The sequence below is a fragment of the Colletes latitarsis genome, chromosome 11 (assembly GCF_051014445.1).
Source record: "Colletes latitarsis isolate SP2378_abdomen chromosome 11, iyColLati1, whole genome shotgun sequence".
NCBI lineage: Eukaryota > Metazoa > Arthropoda > Insecta > Hymenoptera > Colletidae > Colletes > Colletes latitarsis.
In genome coordinates this window covers 19,449,705-19,469,455 of record NC_135144.1, presented here as the reverse complement: position 1 = coordinate 19,469,455, position 19,751 = coordinate 19,449,705, and the positions used below count along the sequence as shown (strand labels likewise).

Here is a 19,751-nt window from a genome sequence, read left to right as displayed (position 1 = left end):
TGAACTGGCAAAATAAACGAGTCGAAAACGTTGAACAGACGTTCCCGGACGATCTTGCGGTCAAATCCACGAAACGAGACGGTTGCGTTCTATCCGAAACGAGAACTATTGCGATACTATTTTCGACGAATCGACACCTTAGTCTTTTCACTTGGAGACAACTGGATCGCGTCTAAAAAAATTATAATCCTCTCAAAAATCGATGGAACACATTTAGAGACCGATATTATCCATCTTTTTCCCATATAAATTTTTTGGAACTGTCATCTTCAGGCCCTGCGCTATCCAGTTTTCTATACAAATTTTTGCGATCAAGTTTCCTGTAAAAATAATCGTTCAGAAGATCTTTAGCGACCCCGTTGGGGGGTCAGGTTGGGAACCAACGTATTAGGCAATACTGTACTCGCCGCTCAGTCTGGGGCACAAGCTCGAGCGATGGACAGGCTGTAAATTTTGCGAGGGTCGCGGAAGCCAGTCATTAGCGCGAGTCTTGACTATCTGTCCGTTCATCTCTGCGACCCTCGTTTGCGGGTTTAACGATTTTCGTCGATCTATGAAGTCGTCGAGTCCTCCGACCGTCGGCACTTACAGATGATTTATGGATCCGTTAAGACGAGCTCTGTTTTTTTCACGTTCCTTTTTTCGACAACACGAACGAATACCCTTCACCGCGAACTGTTCTCTCGCTGGCGTTTTTTTCCATGGTATTCGCAGCTGATCGACGGCTACGAGTTGACAGTCAAATGGACAGACCTGATTGGATCATTTTTTATTTGGTCTGGATTTTCGTTTCTGGGCCAGTTGACATTGTTTACAAATATAAAAAGTTTGATCCGTTCGTCTTGTCATAGTATCGTGCGTTTGTGTTGTCACGAAAACACGATGGCTTTTAAATTTCTCTGCTGCCTTTCGATCTATCGGCAACGTCAAAGGCGAGTCACGAGGCTCGTGAAATAATGTCTGCTCTACCCAAATTGTCCCCATTCGGACCCTAACTGAGGGTCTATGCGAGAGGAATTATACTGTCTAACGAATACAGGATGTCCCAGTGTTTAATAGCTAAAATTTGTCAATGGATTCTAGAGAACTAAATAAGAAAAACATAGAGTCTATACTTTAGCTTCCAAGAAGGCGAGAAGAAATCTAATGTCTCGTAAGTTATTAACCAATAAATTTTGTTAATTGGATAGGAGATATCGTGCCATAATATTGACACCATAAACATTCTCCCTAGCGAAGGAACTCGAATGTCATTATTTATGAAAGACGTAACCACGAGAAGATAGACAGGAATCCACTAGACCCCTATGTTGTATTCGAGGGTTAACTCTTTCCCACTCGATACACGTTCCACAGATTCCTCCACTTCTCTTAAATATGCAGTTCGTTGTTTTATTCTTTCCCATTTCCCATGATATTCTATCGCTTCATCATTCGTCTCATCTTCGTATACAATAGCATTCTTTCGTTTATCTGATGTTTAAGTTAGATTATAAGTTAAGGATTCAGTTGGGTTAGGTTGTAAAACATCCTTATTAACCGAACCTCTTCCTTTCAACCTGCTTCCACGTAGTGTTCTCGTGGTTGCATTCCGGTTTTTTATTTTAATACGACGAATAAATTTGTCGAAACGTTGATCGCTGATTTAGGTTGCACGCAATTACTATGAGCACAGCGGTATTTCCCGATCGAATATAAAATAAAATTAAAGCGTCGATCTATGTAGGAATTTAAAGAATGTTTATAGAAGAATGTTAATGTTGAAATGTGGTTCGAGATCGACAATTAGGGTGGAACGAAAGCGAGTTCGCGTGAAGAGGACGTTGTTACCGCGAAGAATGTTCGTCAGGTAGACGAAAAGTCGAAAACGCAGAGCGATTCCCAGGGGTTCGACGGTCCGATCGGGCCAGTGTCGGTCGGATATCGACCTCCGAAGAAGAGAGGCAATAGGTATTTAGGGTAGGAGTCGAGGAGAGAGGTAATTGGTCGGAACGAGAGTCCTGAGAGGATTCTAACCGCGCGCGCCTCTGGCCCCCTGTTCCCCTGGCTCGTTATCCCCGATTACCGCTCTCACGGTGACTTAGTCCTCCCCGAAAAGGGCTCCATTGGTGGTCCCGGAGATGGAGAATTTAGCAAGGTGGTCCGCTTTTAAATCATGCGCGCCGACAAGAAGCATCCCTCTACCGAAATATTGCCTGGCCACGATAACCAAAAACCGGTGCCCCTCGACGTCCACGGCTGCTGGCCCCCGGGCAGCGCGATATTACAGAGCGCAACTTTTTCCTCCGGTGTCGTAGAATCCTCCAATCACCGGGTCACCTTCGAACCTTTTAGCCTTCCACCATAGGAAGCACAAAACTATCGTTGTTTCGCTAGACTCGTCTGGTAGCCCTTGACGAAAGAACTCCTTGGTCGAAACAATTTTAAAATGTACTCTTTCAAGCACAGGTTGACGATAATAAATGTATTTAGACGTTACTGGTTAGGTGTCTAGATCGAATCTGGGTTTCGTGTCCTCTGAAACAAAAGGGTGAGAATCTCCCACTTCTGACATCTTCTCGAAGGTTCGAGACCATTCGAGAACGCGGCCTAATTATAAGGGTATCGGTCGTCTTTGTTGAAGTTGGCGCGGCGATATTAAGAGTATTCGCAGACTCTTATACTAGTGATATTAGCTGGTAATCATTAGAATCAGAAGGTTATAAGTTTCACCAGAGTCCCTAGAAACTAAAGAACGTATTCTAAATATATTTTTATATACGGCGAAAGAGTTTCTTCTCAGCAATAAAAAGCATAAAAGCTCGACCAAAGCGACCAAGGTTTTTCTTGACGCGATCGACCAACGTCAATTGTGAAAGTAGATCGCGTAGTGTAACGCGGTTCAGTAGATGGGCAAAGTAGTTCAAGTGGTACCGCGGAGGATGATGCTGGAATAATTAAGCGGTTCAAGGGTAAATTTAGCGTGGCATGGAACGGCGAAATTAAACGGAGCGACGCGTGAATTCGATGGAATTTTATTTATATTTTTTGCACCGTTAATCCAAATTTCGTCGAAGGGAACGTTGCTCTTTTTCCGCGGCGTGTTTTCGAGGCCGATCCACGAGCGGAGGAACGCAATCTCGAGCGTAAAAGGAAGAAGGTTGCGGCGTACGGTTCGTGCGTAATCTTGATCGCGTTTCCGGAAACGACGTATCCTGCCTTAGCCCAGCAGACGCGCGGGAGAGGTCGGGAAACGTTGGACCGCGAGGGGGGATGAGGAGCGACGGAGGGACACGAATCGAGCGTGCGTTCCTATTTAGTAGCCGAGGCAAAGAGGCAGCCTTTATCGGGCATGGTAAACTAATTAGCGGCGCTCGCAATCAATTGCTTCCGGAGGCAATGGCGGCCGTTCGAAGAGACGCGAGAACGGTTCCCCGGGTCCCCAACCAACGGAGAATCGTTTCCTTCCCGCCCGGGTCTCTTCCCTGGAACAGTACCAGCAATCACGTAGACTCCGTTCGTAAAGAAAGACGTTGGTCACTGGACTTCTCACTCGAGAGATTACAATACGAAAAACCTAAAAATAGCCACCGGTTGCATTACGCCATTTCGGGAGTTAACGCTATACTTCTCTTAATCTTGACCAGTCAATCAGAGTTTTCCTACATGAGCGATTGGAATTTATAATCATCATGGTCATCATATTTGTTTTTCGAACCGCATCACGATTTATCACGCATTTCAGGAACTAACGTGCTGTAACTCCCAATCTTTATTTTCCTAAAATTAATTTGACGAGTAATTTCTCTTAAGCCTCATTTCTTACTATGAGAGTTTTCCTATAAGAGCGATTGGAACTTATGATCATCATGGCCGGCATATTTGTTTTTCGAACCGCATCGCGAAAAGATACACAGCTGTTGAAAATTGATGGTTGGTCGAACGATATTGTACTTCCATAAAGTAGCACGAAGATAAAGTAACGAGCACCGGACTGTCTTCTGTGGGTTTCATATTATTTCGACCCAAAGTTCGATCGGTCTTGTTGGAAACCCCGCTACATGTGCGAATTCTCACCTCTGCAAATATTATGTCGTCCGAGAAGTTCGTACCGCGATACGTAAACGTACTTTTGGGTTATGTTTTCCAAACGAAGAGCAATAAAATGCACGTTGGAATTCTCCGGAGCTATTCGAGGGCAGCCTAGATACGTACGTCTACGATGAGCGTTCGAATCTGCGTCTCGAAAGAGACACGAAATTCCCAAGAACGAACGATTCCGGGAATCTTTGTAGTTTTTTAGATCCACCACGACCTGAACGTCATAATAGATGAATAGTCGTTCTATTAATACTAGTTCGTTTGCCATTGACTTATATTTAACTTCTTCTAACCTTAGTTCTACCTCCCCCCCCCCCCAAATATGAATTAAAATAATCGTTTTTATCGATGATTTTTTTTCCTGTCGTTTCTGCAATATCTTATTTCTACATTAATATCCTTCGATGAACTAAAAATTAATACCGTGTCCCAATAATCGGACACCTGTGATTGAAATTTGTACCAACTATCTGAAGTATAATAAGTTACGAACTTTATCTTCGACGATCTGAGAACTTATGGGACGATCTAATATAATATGTATTGCAGGGAGAAATAAGATTTTCGTTCCGAGGTGGTACAGTCCAGAACAAAATGATAGGACGCTGGATATAATTATTTATTTTTATTTATACCGTCGCATCAACGTGTTTTAAGATTGTTTTGAAGGCAGATAGCCCAACGTTGTTTCGCTTTCGGAGAATTTATGACTGGGCCGAGGACTGAATGGGGCCTTGGCATAAACTATGCGCCCTCGCGGGTGGGCCTGGACGATGGCTAGTGACTCGATGTCACGTAGCTATCAAGTGTCCTGGGATTGATTGTTTAGAGCAGTGGTTCTTTATCTTTTTTCCAGGGACCTCTCTCGGCAATTTGGTCGAGCTCGCGGGCCCCTTTCCTTTCTAAATAATAACAATTCTAACGCGTCTATTTATTTAAAATAAAACGCATTTAAAGTATATTACAAAACTAGTATTAAAATATTTTGTTTCGTACTGAGTATTTTTTAAATAAATCGGTGTAGCAGGTTTGACGCAGGAGAATATGGTACCATGATTATAAGGGGAATATGTCCTGGCGAAGGCTGACTGAAACGTCTGACCCAACACGACTCGCAATTCCTTGGAAAATTCATCTTTCTTTCTCGCATCAATACATTAGAGGATTGACTTTACTAATTTTGAAAGAATAGCATTATGATTCCTGAAAAAAATATTTAAAACATTTATTTTCTGTGCTTTTCGATTTTTTATTCTCTAATTCTCTTCTCTCTATCCGATTCTTTTTATACGTGTGTATATTTTGACGAAGACTGCAATAAAACAGTTGAAACGTCGAAGAAAGCGCTGCTCGGAAAAGAAAACTAAAAATAAGGCGTGTTTATTAAATTTAAAACACGACGAAAATAATATTCACAATGAAAAGTAGAAACGATGCTCGAACCTCGTACAAAAGTAAACAACCGTATTGCAAACAACGCACCTGAGATATTACTTGAAAACAAAGAATAAAATGTCTTGTGGAACCGCAGGATACACACAGATCAAACAATTACACCCAACAGACCAGACATAACACTCAAAGATAAGAAACAGATGCACCCCTATTCGATAGATATATCAAGTCCAAATGATACCATCGCGCTAGAAAAAGAAGCAGAAAGAATAGAATTTTCAAAAATAGTTTCATCGTTTCGTCGAATTAATTCTGTATTTGGTTTTTAGAAAAATTACTTCGGTTCGAGAGTCTTGGAAATACATTTCTTTCGACTTTACGATTATCGTCCTCGATTCGTGTCGTATAAATTTCCAAGATGGCCGTTGCTCACGGTCCCTGGCGATAACGGTCAGGTTCTCCGATTTTTGCGTGCTCATAGTTCACCGCATCGCGCGTGTGCACGTTACACAACGATAGAAATTTTTTTCCCCCCGTCGTGTCGCGTCCTTTGAGCGCTGGCAAGAATCAGGCTTGATCGTTCCCGGCGTCGGATCGTTCTTTCTTCCGGGAAGGACGATTACAAAGCCACCAGCGAGTTTCCGCGTAATCCACGTTCAACCGACGCGCCGATCGCGCGCGTGTCCCCTTGCTGGCCGAAGAACAGGCCGAAGGAGAAGCGGAAAGACGATCAAAGGGGGCGAGAGCGCGCGGGATAGGAGAAGAACGCGGACCTCGGTTTCACCGACGAACGCGGACGAGGGGGGGCGAGGCGGCGAGGGGGTAACGGCAGAGAGGATTCGCGCGTCCATTTGTCACTCGATGCCTCATCGAGGATGCGGTATTTCCTCTAACGCGCCGCTTCCGACGACGAACGCGCGTTCCTCGAATCGGCCTCGGACAAAAGCTCCGCGAACAGCGATAAAACGCTCGAGCTCGCTGCCAGCCGCAGGAGACGTTGCCGTTTCGCAGAGGAATACACCCTGAGAAGCCGTCTCGCGATTTTTCCATCGAGACCTTGTCCACGCGATCGGGACCACCGATCAATTTTAGACACCGAAATTACCCGCTACCAAACAATATTCTATCTAATAATTAGTTCAATGACATTTCTCAATCTTGAATATTTGAATTCAGATTTTTTTTTTCGTCGCTAAGACGGGAATTTCTACTCTGTTCCGGAGAAGCACCGATCTTCGGTAGGGATTTATATTTATAGGAACATATTTTAAGAATAAAGTAAATTTCAGGAACCGAACAATCGTTCCTACGTTTCCCACGCGATTACGTTATTCCTGTCCTTGATCGTAATAATAGCTGCCACGCTATTTTTGATATCTAAAATTTGACCGCCTCGTCGATTCGAAAATATAAAAGTTTGTCGGAATTAGCGAACGTTGTTTCGGGACGCGTATTCCCTTCTAAGTGGAAATATTTATGGAATATCTTGCAGAGCAAGAGTATTCGCTCTGAGAAAAGAAAATTAAACGAATTTTAATATAATTAGAAATTTGAACATTACTCCATCGAATAGGAAAAATTGATGAGTCTTTGTTGCGAGTGAGAAATTAATAAAAGAAAATCAGACTGAATAAAACGTTTATGGTTTATATAAACGTGGGACCTTTCCTCAGGATCGATTCCTCGTACGAAATGAAATCGGAATGTCCTTTGCCATTTTACAATCTGAGGCATCGTCACCGAGATATAAGCAGTTGAAGTTCACTGATGCGACTCCCGACGCAGGCTATTTATATCACAATCAGCTGATCGCGCGGCAGCACGTCCACGCGCAAAGCACATATCCATATGTTCGCGCGCGCAAAAACTTTAACCGCTTATATTTCGATAACAGAACCTCGGATTAGAAAATGGTAAAGGACTTACCGATCTCTTTTTGCATACGGCATCTATGTATGCCTTGTTACATCTGTTTTAAGCAACCTACATTTGATATTGAACTACAAATGTTCGAACTTTAGTGTAAAATATAAATATTCCATACTCGGTATATGATCCCTATAAATACAGTTCAGTAAATGATGTAATAATTTATCAGCAACAATTAGACTTGTTTTGTATACAAAAAATAGTTTTTATAAATAGTCAGCACATTGAGAATGAAAGTAATTCTATGTGTCCACTTGAGAGTTTTACTCAGACAGTCGCTATCGACAGCAAAACTTTCTAGTGGGCGATGCACTGATAAGGGAAAAACTCAACCTGTCTCTCTCCGATTTTAACCTACTTTTGCAGGATGGTAGATTACAGACTTAGGCGCTTATTGTTTGAATAATAATTGATAAATAATGGAATAATTCTTATCTTAAGAGGAAACAACAAGCTTTCACCTTTTACAAGTATTACTTGTATATAAATTGAAAAGACATTTTTATAGACATATTTTGATACGTATAAGAAATATAAGCTTGTACCACACGGAATTTTCTAGTTTCATGGAGGGGCAAATTTGTCTGTTCCTAAATGGTTAGAATAAAATAAAATTAGTTTTCTTAGAATTACTACGTAACATCGTTATTGTCATCTGTGAGAACGGTATATTAAAATAATATTCGCCGAATGTTTCGATCACGAAAGCGATTCGAATATTTCTAATACAAAAAAATTCATCGAGTCTACGTCGTGATCGATTTGTAGTCACTACTCGAGAGGCACGACCTCGAAAATCTCTCGGCACTTTTTATCGAGTGCGGTATTTTACGCGCATTATTAATCATACGAACACACCGAGCAACGAGTATAACGACGCTATCGATCTTTTCTGCGATTCCGCACACGAAATCAAACATCTATCATTTTTGCTGCGTGCTTCACATCGAAGACTAATGTCGCTCTATTTTTGCATTTAGACCTTCGTATTATACATTTTGTACTAAAGCGTTCTCCCACTAATAACGCGAGACAAGAAACAACGTCAAACGCAGACAGACATCGAAGAAAACAATGAAAACATGACGATATCTAACAACAGCAATAAAATATATGCAGTCCCAACAATAATGAAAACAACTAATACTTAGCGTAGTGAAATTAGGTACGAATCCTTTGAAATAATTCAAAACGCGGTAGTACATTTTTTCTGTATTGACACAGAATTGTGGCTAGTAACAATAATAATAATAAATATCGTTACTGTTGCAGCTACAACTGTAATTATTACAATTGAATTATTTATTATTATCTGGAACGGGCCACGGAGCGCGAGTACAAGAAAATGTTGAAACAAAGCGCGCACTGTTGTTGGCCCCGAGTCAAAGACAGATCTCTCGGGCCGCGTTCCTCCTATTAATTAACCTCGGAAAAGCAGAATCGCGGCGCCAGAATGAATCACCGCGGCGATTCGAGCCGCGCGTCTCGGCACGCCGCAGATCGCGGATCGTGGATCGCAGAATAAAATTATCCTGGCGTCGAACGACACGCGTACTTACGTAAAAGTTACCGCGTCGATCGTCGATCGTCGATCGATGCGCGCGCGACTGCCCACCTCGATTACGCCCGACATTTTACGCGATCGAGGCTACAAGACTTTGTCATTATTCGTCAAGGATTAACCCCTTACCTAAAGTACTCAAAACGATATTTCCAAAAAAATCCATTCTCGTTTAACAACTTCTAACAAACTCTAAAGCTTTTTGATTTTTTATTAAATCCAACGGTGTTCTTTAGTACGTAGCTATTTTCAAATTGTATTGAGAAAATAAGTAAAAGACTGTATGGAGAACGAAGCGCGTGTCACAAAAATTTCTCGATCGGATTCACGTTACTTTCGAACATTTCTTTTCTATTCAATAGTTGAATTCTTTCTTTCGTGGGCCTCGTTGAGGCATATCCCCCTTTGAACGGTTTAAGCGACGGAATGTCGATAGTGTGCGTCTAGCCTAAACGGAGGTAAGGTCGTTGCCGTCGCTGGGTTCGATCTCCGCGATGTCGGATCCCCTGGATTCATCGAGCCGTTCGATCGCGTGAACCAAACGTTTCTTCAACTTCGCCAGCTCCTTGGTCGACACGATCGGCGTGACCGTGTTCCACGTCAGAGGCTTCGACTCCGTGATCGTCGGCTTCTTCGAAACGGATCTGAGGAGAGTCGTCAGCGTCGCGTCAGCGATTTCTTCCCAGTCCTAACGAGAAATGGCAAACATCGTTAGGGCGGGCACTGAGTAGAGCAGGGCATCCTCAACAGGTGTGCAGGGGCGTTACCAGAAGTCATATTTGAAGGCGGGAGGGGGGGATCACGAAATATGTGAAAGTATATTTTCGAACCTTCCGTACAATTCGAAATTCGTTTATAAATCATTTACTAATATTTCTTGATTCATTTGTTATCCATTTCAGGGTATTTCGGATTTAAATAGCTAGACTTAAGCTACGAACATAGTATCATAAATATATAAATAAAGTTACAAGACTGAGGAACGAACACCATTCTATTCGACAGACTGTAAATTGACTGTGCCTCCTACAAGTAGTTCTAGAAAATAACAGGGATCGACCTTGCGACAACCCGATGCACAGAAATCGTGACAACCTGATAGATAGTACTGTACTTACCAGCTGATCGCACGGTCGTGGCCGGAAGCCAATCGCTGCCTCCAGCGTGGCGTATTTCTCTTCGTTCGCGTTAAGCCGCAGCAACAGCAGCAACAACCTCAGACTGCACCAAAGCTCGTGTCCTGTTCGGTCTCGTTCCTGCAACCGGCAACGTGTTATCGACGTTCCACTTTTCGTTCGCTGGGTCTTGGACTCACCATTCTAGCTTTGACGAGGGCTTCGAGACAGTCCAAGGTCGTACGATAAGTGGAGTCGAAAAGGAATGGCAATCCGGTGTCCGGTAACGATTTACTGTTTCTTTCTCTCACGGCTCGCAGCATCTTCCTTTCGATGTTTCTTAATTGCACTGTCAGCAGCCCGATTTCGTTCTGGCAACGAGAACGAAGAAGTTCAGAATATTACTCCACGGCTCAGGATCGAAATAGATATAAGAGATCGATTCCTCGTGCAAAAAGGAATCGAAAAGTCCTTTGACATTTTGCATTCCGAAGCTTCGTTACAAAGATATGGGCAGTTAAAGTTTACTGACGTAACCTTTGGCGCCATTTGTATTCCAGTCAGCTGATCGTGCAGCCATTCCTGCACTCGTCCGCGCAAAAACTTTAATCGCTTATATTTCGATAACGAAGTATCGGATTGTAAAGTGAAAAAGGACTTTTTGGTTCGTATCGAAACGAAGAATTCGTCCTGAAGAACGGTTCGATATATTTTTGAATCCCTTATATAAATGCACGCTTGTGTAAACGACATTATGTACAAACTAGACTGTTTCTAAATTCTTTGCATCCTCTTCGAAAACGTTAAGGTTGATGTTCGAAACATAGATGTATAATTGAACAGATTTTTCTTAGTATGATAAATATAGCCTAGTCAAGAACCTTCTATGGTAATGTAAGACCATGTTCATAAAAGGTTATAAAAGACTTAAGTATGTTAAGAGTAACTGTGGTTGGTTAACGACACTTGGCTTCTTCCCTAAGACAAAGAACATGAATTATTTATTTATACTTTGTAGGATTTGTCCCAATATAAATCCAAAATAAAAAGATTGGAACACGGTTAGGTGTCATCGATAGTCGATTTAAATGGGATACCCTGTATGTTAATCGAATGAAATTCAGCCCGTGTCTGGTGTGACCTGTCTCGAATGACCCAACCTGTCTGAAGAATGCTTGAATTACCACGTAGAAGCCTTTATTTTCTATAAATAGAAGCGTTTCGACTCAACGGAAATGGAACAGGGAAGAGAGAGAGAGAGAGAGAAAGAGAGTTATCCAGTCACCGTTATCCTATCGATTTCTCGACGAGCGAGAAAATGAGCCTCTATTCGTGAGTGCACCAACTGAATGTGATTCTGGCCGATGGCCGCCGAGTGGTTCCCAGTCGTTTTATCTTTCAGTCTGTTGATCAGCTGTTGAACCACCAAGGTCGTCGACAATCCGTCGTTCGATTGCACCCGATATCGATTGGTCGCGTTGCCGGAAACAATCGTAACAGCATGGCCGTTTTTCGCGTGTCTCAAACCCAACGCGTTCCAATTCTGCCTTTGTCTCTGAAGCTGATCCCCGGTGAATTCTGAAAAAGAATAGCAAAGAAAAAGCAATACAAAATTGCAACAGCATACTTTCAAGATCCTCAGAGCTACAAGAAAACGAAACGCGAACAAAATAGCAAGGTTACGAAAATAAGTACCGAAACAAATTTTAAGTTGTGTACTTTACAACGGTCTAAAATCATAATTTTAGTCTTGCAGAATATTATACGGTTCTGATCCGACAGTGAACGCGTTAAAGGGTTAATAAATAGAAAAAGAACCGAATTTATTTATGTTACGACCGATGTTTCAATTACAAAATCGGCCGAACGTGCCCTTCCCGGATCCCGATTGAGTTAACGAAATACTCGACGAGCGTTCTCGCCGTGTCCATAAATTACACGGTTAGGAATCGGCCAGGTGCGCCGCGAACGTCCGTAAAAAGAAGAGCATGGTTGCGACGAGTGATCACGGGCCTCTTCGAGCTACGATTATCGTATTAGGTGGCCCCGACCGTCTCAAACGTCCCGATTCCGATCGTAAGGTATCCCGGACCATAATTTTCAAAGGCGAAAGCCCGTCGGAAGGAACAGAGGAGAACGGTAGGGGGTCGTTCGTGCTTGCTCCTCCCCCATCCGTGCCCCGAAAAAATAACTAAAAGGAACCATGATGGTTCGGCGGTTTAACCCTTCGGTTCACATAGGTAGCTACAGGTGCCATCTTTTATTTCGTACATCTATATGCATACATACAAAGTGGTCTATGCAACTTGTACCTCTATAACTTCCAAAGTATGCGTTGCTCAACAAAATTTTGTACAAAAAAGTTGCACGGTTTGAAAGGATACATTACCTAGTGCATTTGTCTTTTTTATAGGTGAAAGCATTTCGAAGATTTGAAGGTCTACTTTGTTTTTTTAAATGAAATACTATAATTTTTATAGAAAAATATACCTTGAAACTTGATACATATACGACTTACTATCTGAACAAAAATACTATGGAGACAAGACACTTCCAACACGCCTAGAGGTGGGGGTGGAGATGACAAATAATTGAAAACAATCGACATTGTTATCGACTCCATAGTTTTCGGGGTCACTAAACTGATTAACCACTTCCCGGGGCATTTAGTTTAACGAAATCTGGGCCCAAACGGTAGGCGTCAACGCGCGATAAACAGATCAGACTGATGCGAAACTGTTTTGTATTAGAGATTATAAGAATCGTGACCAACTCTTGTAGCATACTGATAGGAGCTAAAACTCAATCGCGATTGTGATTTGCTGTCCGCGAGCCTGGCTCGTGATACTCATGTTTGGGCCGAAATCTTCATCACGAATCAGACTTGTTAAAGTACGGGAAGGGGTTAATGGCAATCTCGATGACGTTTAAGTCCAAGTTTAGTCGAATGGAATAGAACTCTGTAGAATCTTCTGGAACTTTGTGTCAGTAGTTTGAATTACCAGGAAACAGCTGGGTGAAGCCGACGAGTGGTTCGTTGCGTTTGACGACGGTCGTGAAGGTGGTGGCATTCTCGGGCGGGCTGCTCTTCAGCATCATCTTCAACGGCACCTGGCCGATTTTTCGAACTGTCCGCAAGCTGCCAGAGTCCGTTCGATAAGTCACGACCACCTCGATCTCCGAGGATATCGGCGGCAGGTCTCCGTTCTCGTAAATCACCGTCTCCAACGTGTGTCGTTCGCCTAAAATTTCGTGCCTCGAAGAGCTACAGAACACCCTGTATAATTGGACACTGCCACAGATCGGATTTAACGCTATAACTGCCAGATCAAAACCATAGAATTTTTTATGAGACCACAATAATTGTAAACTACGTAAATTCATATTTGGCTTAATATTTATTTTCATCGCCTTGCTAAAATTCATGAATTCTGTTCAAAATTTGCTTTAACATTTTGGTTCCACGGTGAAATATCCTGTGACCCGTACGTGGATGACGTGGCAGTCAAAGTGTTAAAGTTTGAGGCTTACAGAGATACGGGACGACGAAAAAATCCTGGGTCGCGACCAGGGGTTGATACACGCAAACACAGATCTGGACGTCGTGCAGCGTAGCGTACGAGGACAGTTCTATGGTGACTCTGCACGCGAATGGCCGTCCATCGGAGTCGTCGTCCGAAACATCGTCGTTTCCAGGTAGAATGTTACCCTCCAAATCCGGCGAAACGTTCATCGAGACTATCAGCTCAGCGTCCACCGTGGCGTCGCTGGTTCGTTCGTCTGCTCAACATTTCGATCGTTCACTTTCATTTTTATCATCGTTCGTCTACTCATAGTGTGTATAAAAATTATACGCCACGACTGTCATAGGTGGACTCCACGGAACTTGACAAAACGATCGTTCTTAACCTGGTTTTATCGACAATAAAAAATGTCACGTTTCGAGTTTCACCTGAGGTTTTGCTCTTCTTCAAGAGGGCTCGTAGCTCTCCGAGCTGTTGCTCCGCGGCTGCGTAATCGTACCCCCTCGGATGAAGCGGCGGCGCGATGAACAATCCTGGTTCCACGCCCAGGTAACAAGCCTCCAGGCGACCGTCCTCCGACAGAACAACGATTGCACCCTGCAAATGCTGAAACCATTCGACGATCGTCAATTGTACGCTTCCGTATCGACGTAGACTATGCTTCTCGATAGGATAGTTGTCGTAAGTTGAACATTTCTATCCCTCCCAACTGGGGGAATCCCCTTTGGAGTTAGCGAAGTGCGAAAGACGATATTTAAAAAAGATTACAACCATTGCTTTGATTATTTTCTGAGGAACGGAATATTTATTTTCCCGTAAATGTCCGATTGCTGGAACAGCTACCCTATCGAGGCAATTAATGAACCGACAGTTACTCTATCTTCCGGAAGGACAACAATGGCAACCTTGTTGGTTGCTGTGCGCAACGATAACGAAAAGATAAAGTCGGGACGATAATTGCCAACGACGTTTGTCCTTCTTCGTGTTGCGTATCCTTGTACTCTACCTTTTGCTGTACCATTGTAGGTGCTCAAAACGCTTTTGTTCGAACATACTGTGGCCTCTGTGCGACCTTGATCTCAGAAATTTATTTTATTTCCATCGATACGGTTTGTCGATTAAGTGCTTTTTATCCTGTTCATTCTGTTTAGTATACTTCTACATTTTAGTATTTTGTTTTTACTCGATAAATACAGTCGTTAAGTAAAAGAATAAATGCGTGTATCACTACTATTATTATTAATCATCTTTGATATGCAAATAAGTAAAGCTTGCGTACAATGCATGCATATTACAAAACAATATTGCGTAAAGACAAAGTATAGCCAGAGGCTCCTTTTAAACCTAACCTCGAAGGTATCGTAACACGCGGAGCCCACATCATCGGTCGATCAGGAACAAAAGCAACGATAAATTTTCATAGAAACGATTGCCCCGTTCGACCTTCTTCTTGAGTTATTTTTTGCATCTGGAAATCTTGATCTGCGCTATTCTCAGATCAAATCGTCAGGAACAATGCAATATAAATTTACGATCAGAGATAATTGACGATAATGTAATCGAATCTGTTTCCTTCGACGAGCGATCAACAGGTCAATCTTATGTCAATTTCTTGAATAATCGATCCCACGATTTATTGGGAGAAGTTCCATTAGATGTACGTCGCATATGATTTATGTTGGATAATGCACCGTCCTATTTTAGCCAGACAGTTCTCGAACGAATCATTTTCTAACGGATGGATAGGTCGTGCAGGCCAACATTTATTTATAACCGAAAGATTAATAATTCTAGATAGATTAGTGATTGTAGAATATTTGAACAACAGTCCGCCCGCGGGCTTGTTTTCGAATTTATGAATTTGTACTTCTCTGCTCATCGTTTAATAGCGTAGTTGCCTTTCGAGCAAATGATCCGAGTTTAGACACGAAGAACTCGATTTTAGAAGCGACGAAGAAACTTTTCCAATTCTTCCCTTTGCTCGCGCTGAAGCTTCTAACTCTAACGAGTAAAATTCTCGAGTGAACACCGAACGTTAGATGTTTTTCGACTATGTTAGTTCGCCAGAAATGGCTGGCTGGCGAAAGAAGGAAGTATCCACTTGGACGAAAAGGGATAGGATGGCAGGCAAACTTACCTGAAGCTGAGCCCTCGCGACGGTGACCGGAGCAAAAGGCAACTGCGCCGACCACTTGAGCGTGGTGCCCTCGTAAATCATGAGAGTGCTCGTGTCGGCAATTACGAGCACCATCAACTTCCCGTCCGGCTCTGAAAGTACCGCGGTCAATTAGCGCGGCCGTTCTCCAGCCTATTAAAACTACTTAAACGCGTCGTCGAGTCGTTAGCCATCGATCGTCCACGCGAACGGGACTTGAAAGAACGTTTTACTCTTGATCGATATTAGCGGACAACATAAATAAGGCCCCTGTTATCGGAAACACTCGTTTAACCCCTATTAGGTGACCGCGTAGACTCGAAACGAGCGATCCAATAACGGACGATCTCGAAAATGCAAACAAATTTTAAATTTTGTACGGACGCAACTCCAGTGACCCTATTACCAAAACTATTTTTTATTTCGCTAGAAAATATCTATCGACTCTTCGCGACGACCTGAAAAGTACTACCGAATGCAAATGGCGCGCGCGATTTGAACGAGCAAACAACCAATATGGCGGCTGTGACAAATTACCGATAACGTAAGCTCGAAAGCAGAGGGGCTTGTATTCGAGCCTCTTGGCGTACTTGACAGACGAGCAGTTGTCTTTTAGACAGTACAGATGCTTCTCTCCCAACGCTATGATTCCAACCTCGAAGCTGCTCAAGGTGACAGCTTGGATGTCGAGGATGGCCTCGCCGATGTTGTAGCTCCAGTCTGGTTCGAGAGTCTCGACGCCAGGGCGCTGGTCAGCGTCGTTGGATTCGTCTCTACTCCTGGCAGACTCCGCCATTGTTTGGTACCTAGACGATCCGAACGATAGAAAACATAGACAGAGTCTGGTGAAAAAATTCTTTCGAAAGAATGTTACTTTGAATACTTTGCCCTAATAATTTACGGTATAATTTTTATCCGTGACGTGCCAAATGGCAGAAGGACTCACGTGCCTGTAACACTCGATGAACCAACGAGTGCTCGCGGTGACGAACAGATCGTTCCTCGAAATATAGATGATCGGCTCTGGTAGCAATCGATTTCGGAGAACCTGACTAAACGCGAACATCTCTTGCTCATAGAAGAGAAGCGTACCGTCTAAGCACTGTACGCATAGAAATTCCCTGCCACGGACGCCGCCAAATGGCCCAGACGTCAGAGACGCTGGGAATCGCGGCAACGAATGCTCGTAAGCGACTGCCAGGTCGCAGCGGTCTCCTGTTGGAATGAAAAAAAATATTTGAAACAAGCAAATTCTTTTTACTTCGATAACCTTTTGAGGGAAGTCTAAAACCGAACCATATTCCATGGATTCATCCTTCAGACTCACGTTGTAGACGATCAATTTCGCGGGCGTCAGTACCGCCAGTCGAAGATCCTGCGAGCCTCTGCAACAAACAAATCGATTTATGATTTGTTTACGCACCGAATCGAAGTAGAGAAAATTTTCCTTCGAACAATATTTCAAATAACGTTTCTCCAAATTAGGTATGCTTCAAGTTACATACTCACGATACAAATTTTCCCACTTTGACGTCAACGATACAGTCACCGATTCGAGTCTCGATCATCGAGTCCGTGGACTTGTAATTACTCGGGCATTTATCGTTTTCTAACCATTGCGAGGAGGGACTGTACATTCTCAGGTAACCGTCGTGACTGCCCACCACGAGTATATCCTTCTTGTCTTCGCCAAACAATGGCGCTACCAGTAAGCTATGCCCGTCGAAAACTTCGTTCGCCCCGCACACCGTTCGCCACCATTCTTTCGTCTTGAACAACGACATCGCCGAATGCGATTTATTCACGATCGAGACACCACCGTGGAAACCGACTTCCCTTTGCGTTGTCTTGCTGGTATCCAACTTCCTAGACGACTGGTTGCCATGGTACCGCGACTTGAACACATTGGACATGTACCGCCATTTTTAACTCTTTGCAGCACAATGGCTAGGTCGGCTGAAACACGTCCATTTTGATTTGATAGTATGATTTTTGCTATACTGAATTTCAATTGGGATAGATGTTTGTGCTTTTAAACCAATTTTTTCTTTACTGGCTATGCCAGTAAATACTCTAGTTTTTATTTAATTCATTCAAATTGAATATTGATTTCTTTTTCCCTGACAAAAATTGGTACTTTAATGAAATTTTTAATTAAATAAAAGAAGTTGTTATTCTTACTTTCGTGTTCTTTTAGAAACTCGAAGAGAAATTGCTAAGTTGCAACGTACATGTACAAGTATACATAATATTGTAATAAATAAGTATGTAATTCATCTTGTAATAAGTAGTCTGAGTCTATCTGTCGCCAGACATTTTGTTTTCGTTGAAGCATTTCGAACGCGTTCCGATATCTCGAAGTTTAAATCAATCTTGCCGCCGCGGGCTTCGTAATTCGTGTCACTCGAAGACAGATGGCGTGTATGTTCAGTCTACTGCAGTGATTCTTAATTTGTGGTCTACGGACTCCCGTGAATTTCACTCAAGTGTGTGAGATGTTCGTAGAAAAAGAAAGTTAAGAACCACTGGTCTATTACGTTCAGTGCAATGCGATATGCGATGAGAGAAGACGGTGACCAACCGTCTTGAAATTTCTTTACCGTTGTTCGTATATTTTAACTAAGTTTGTGACATTTGTATTGGTTTGTATCAAGTGTTTGTGATCTCGAATCAAGATGGAAATTGAAGACATGTATCATAACAAGGCGGAATACGTCGAGACGGTAAGTAGAAGAGAACCGTGTATTGGTAAACAAACGTCAACCTAACCTCTTTTGATTTTAACGTTTCAGGCGTCCGGAAACAAAGTTAGTAGGCACACCGTTTTATGCGGTTCGCAGAATATCGTTTTGCACGGAAAAGTAATCGTACAGTCCCATGCTATTATTAGAGGTGACTTGGCCAACGTTAGAATGGGACGTTACTGTATTATTAGTAAAAACGCAATCATAAGACCACCCTTCAAAAAGTTTAGCAAAGGGTTAGTAACTTTCGAATCACGTACAATTGTAGTGCTGAGTGTGTTATGTAGACCATAGGCATTAATAAATTGTTAATTGAGCTAGCCACTGTACTGGAAGGATTAACAGGCATCGCATAACCAAATTTTTTGTTTCTTTAGTATTGCCTTCTTTCCCTTGTCAATGGGGAACAACGTATTTGTGGGGGAACGAGCAGTGGTAAACGCTGCTATCGTTGGATCCTATGTATACATAGGAAAGGATGCAGTAATTGTACGTATAACCAGAAATATTTTATTCGAATCTATCGTAAGTAACAGCAAGTAACATTTCTAAGAGTCAAGCTTGTGTTGAACTGTGCAGGGAAGGAGGTGCATCTTGAAGGACTGTTGTTACATCGAGGATGGGGCTGTGGTTCCACCAGAAACAATACTTCCCTCTTTCACTCGAGTCGCCGGTAGTCCTGCGAGATGCGTGGAAGATTTACCCGATTGTACGCTTGACCTTATGCTAGAATTTACAAAGAATTATTATGAGCATTTTCTGTTGTGCGAAATGGATTAGCTTACTTAAACATATATTGAATTAAGTTATTTATTCGCTCTGAAAACTTTAAACTTGGCAAAACTAACGTATTATGCAACAATTGAAAATAATTTTTTAGACCATATTCTATAACTCCATGCAATTACCAAAAATGTGAAACATTTACAGATGTTCTTTTAATGGAACAGTACAAAGCACTCTGCAGATGGCAGAATTCCCTAGTTAACCCTGCTTCGTTCCTCGATTCAACTGTACATTTAAGATCTTCATGCGTTAAGACAAAAATCTACCGAAGACCGGAGCAAGGTTAATAAAAGACATTTTAATTTCTAATTTGCAAAAATATATTTAACAACCATTTTCATTCTACAAACTTTTCTTTTTAATAGTGGGGGCATCAGATCTTTTGAAAAATTTGAAAACAAGTGGTGCAGATATTAAAGCCGCACCTTTTGTACCAAAGAAATTCCAACGCTAACAAGACGA

At 42.4% G+C, this 19,751-nt stretch overlaps 2 protein-coding genes across 2 annotated transcripts; one reads left to right on the top strand and one right to left on the bottom strand.

Moving 5' to 3' along the window:
• Window positions 1-7,854: 7,854 nt before the first annotated feature.
• On the bottom strand, window positions 7,855-17,543 carry LOC143347419 (protein PTHB1-like). Its single transcript, XM_076776555.1, has 12 exons — window positions 17,269-17,543; window positions 17,056-17,144; window positions 16,710-16,974; window positions 16,297-16,565; window positions 15,742-15,872; window positions 14,033-14,210; window positions 13,612-13,860; window positions 13,083-13,322; window positions 11,366-11,658; window positions 10,281-10,451; window positions 10,084-10,221; window positions 7,855-9,653 (listed from the first exon to the last, which is right to left on the bottom strand). Exons 1-12 carry the CDS (start codon window positions 17,541-17,543, stop codon window positions 9,414-9,416), a joined length of 2,538 nt encoding a protein of 845 aa, XP_076632670.1. The 3' UTR covers window positions 7,855-9,413.
• A 686-nt stretch (window positions 17,544-18,229) lies between these two features.
• LOC143348337 (dynactin subunit 5-like) lies at window positions 18,230-19,598 on the top strand. The gene is made up of 4 exons (XM_076778427.1): window positions 18,230-18,482; window positions 18,552-18,739; window positions 18,881-18,992; window positions 19,083-19,598. The coding sequence occupies exons 1-4, from the start codon at window positions 18,435-18,437 to the stop codon at window positions 19,281-19,283; spliced, it is 549 nt and encodes a 182-aa protein (XP_076634542.1). The 5' UTR covers window positions 18,230-18,434; the 3' UTR covers window positions 19,284-19,598.
• Window positions 19,599-19,751: the final 153 nt, after the last annotated feature.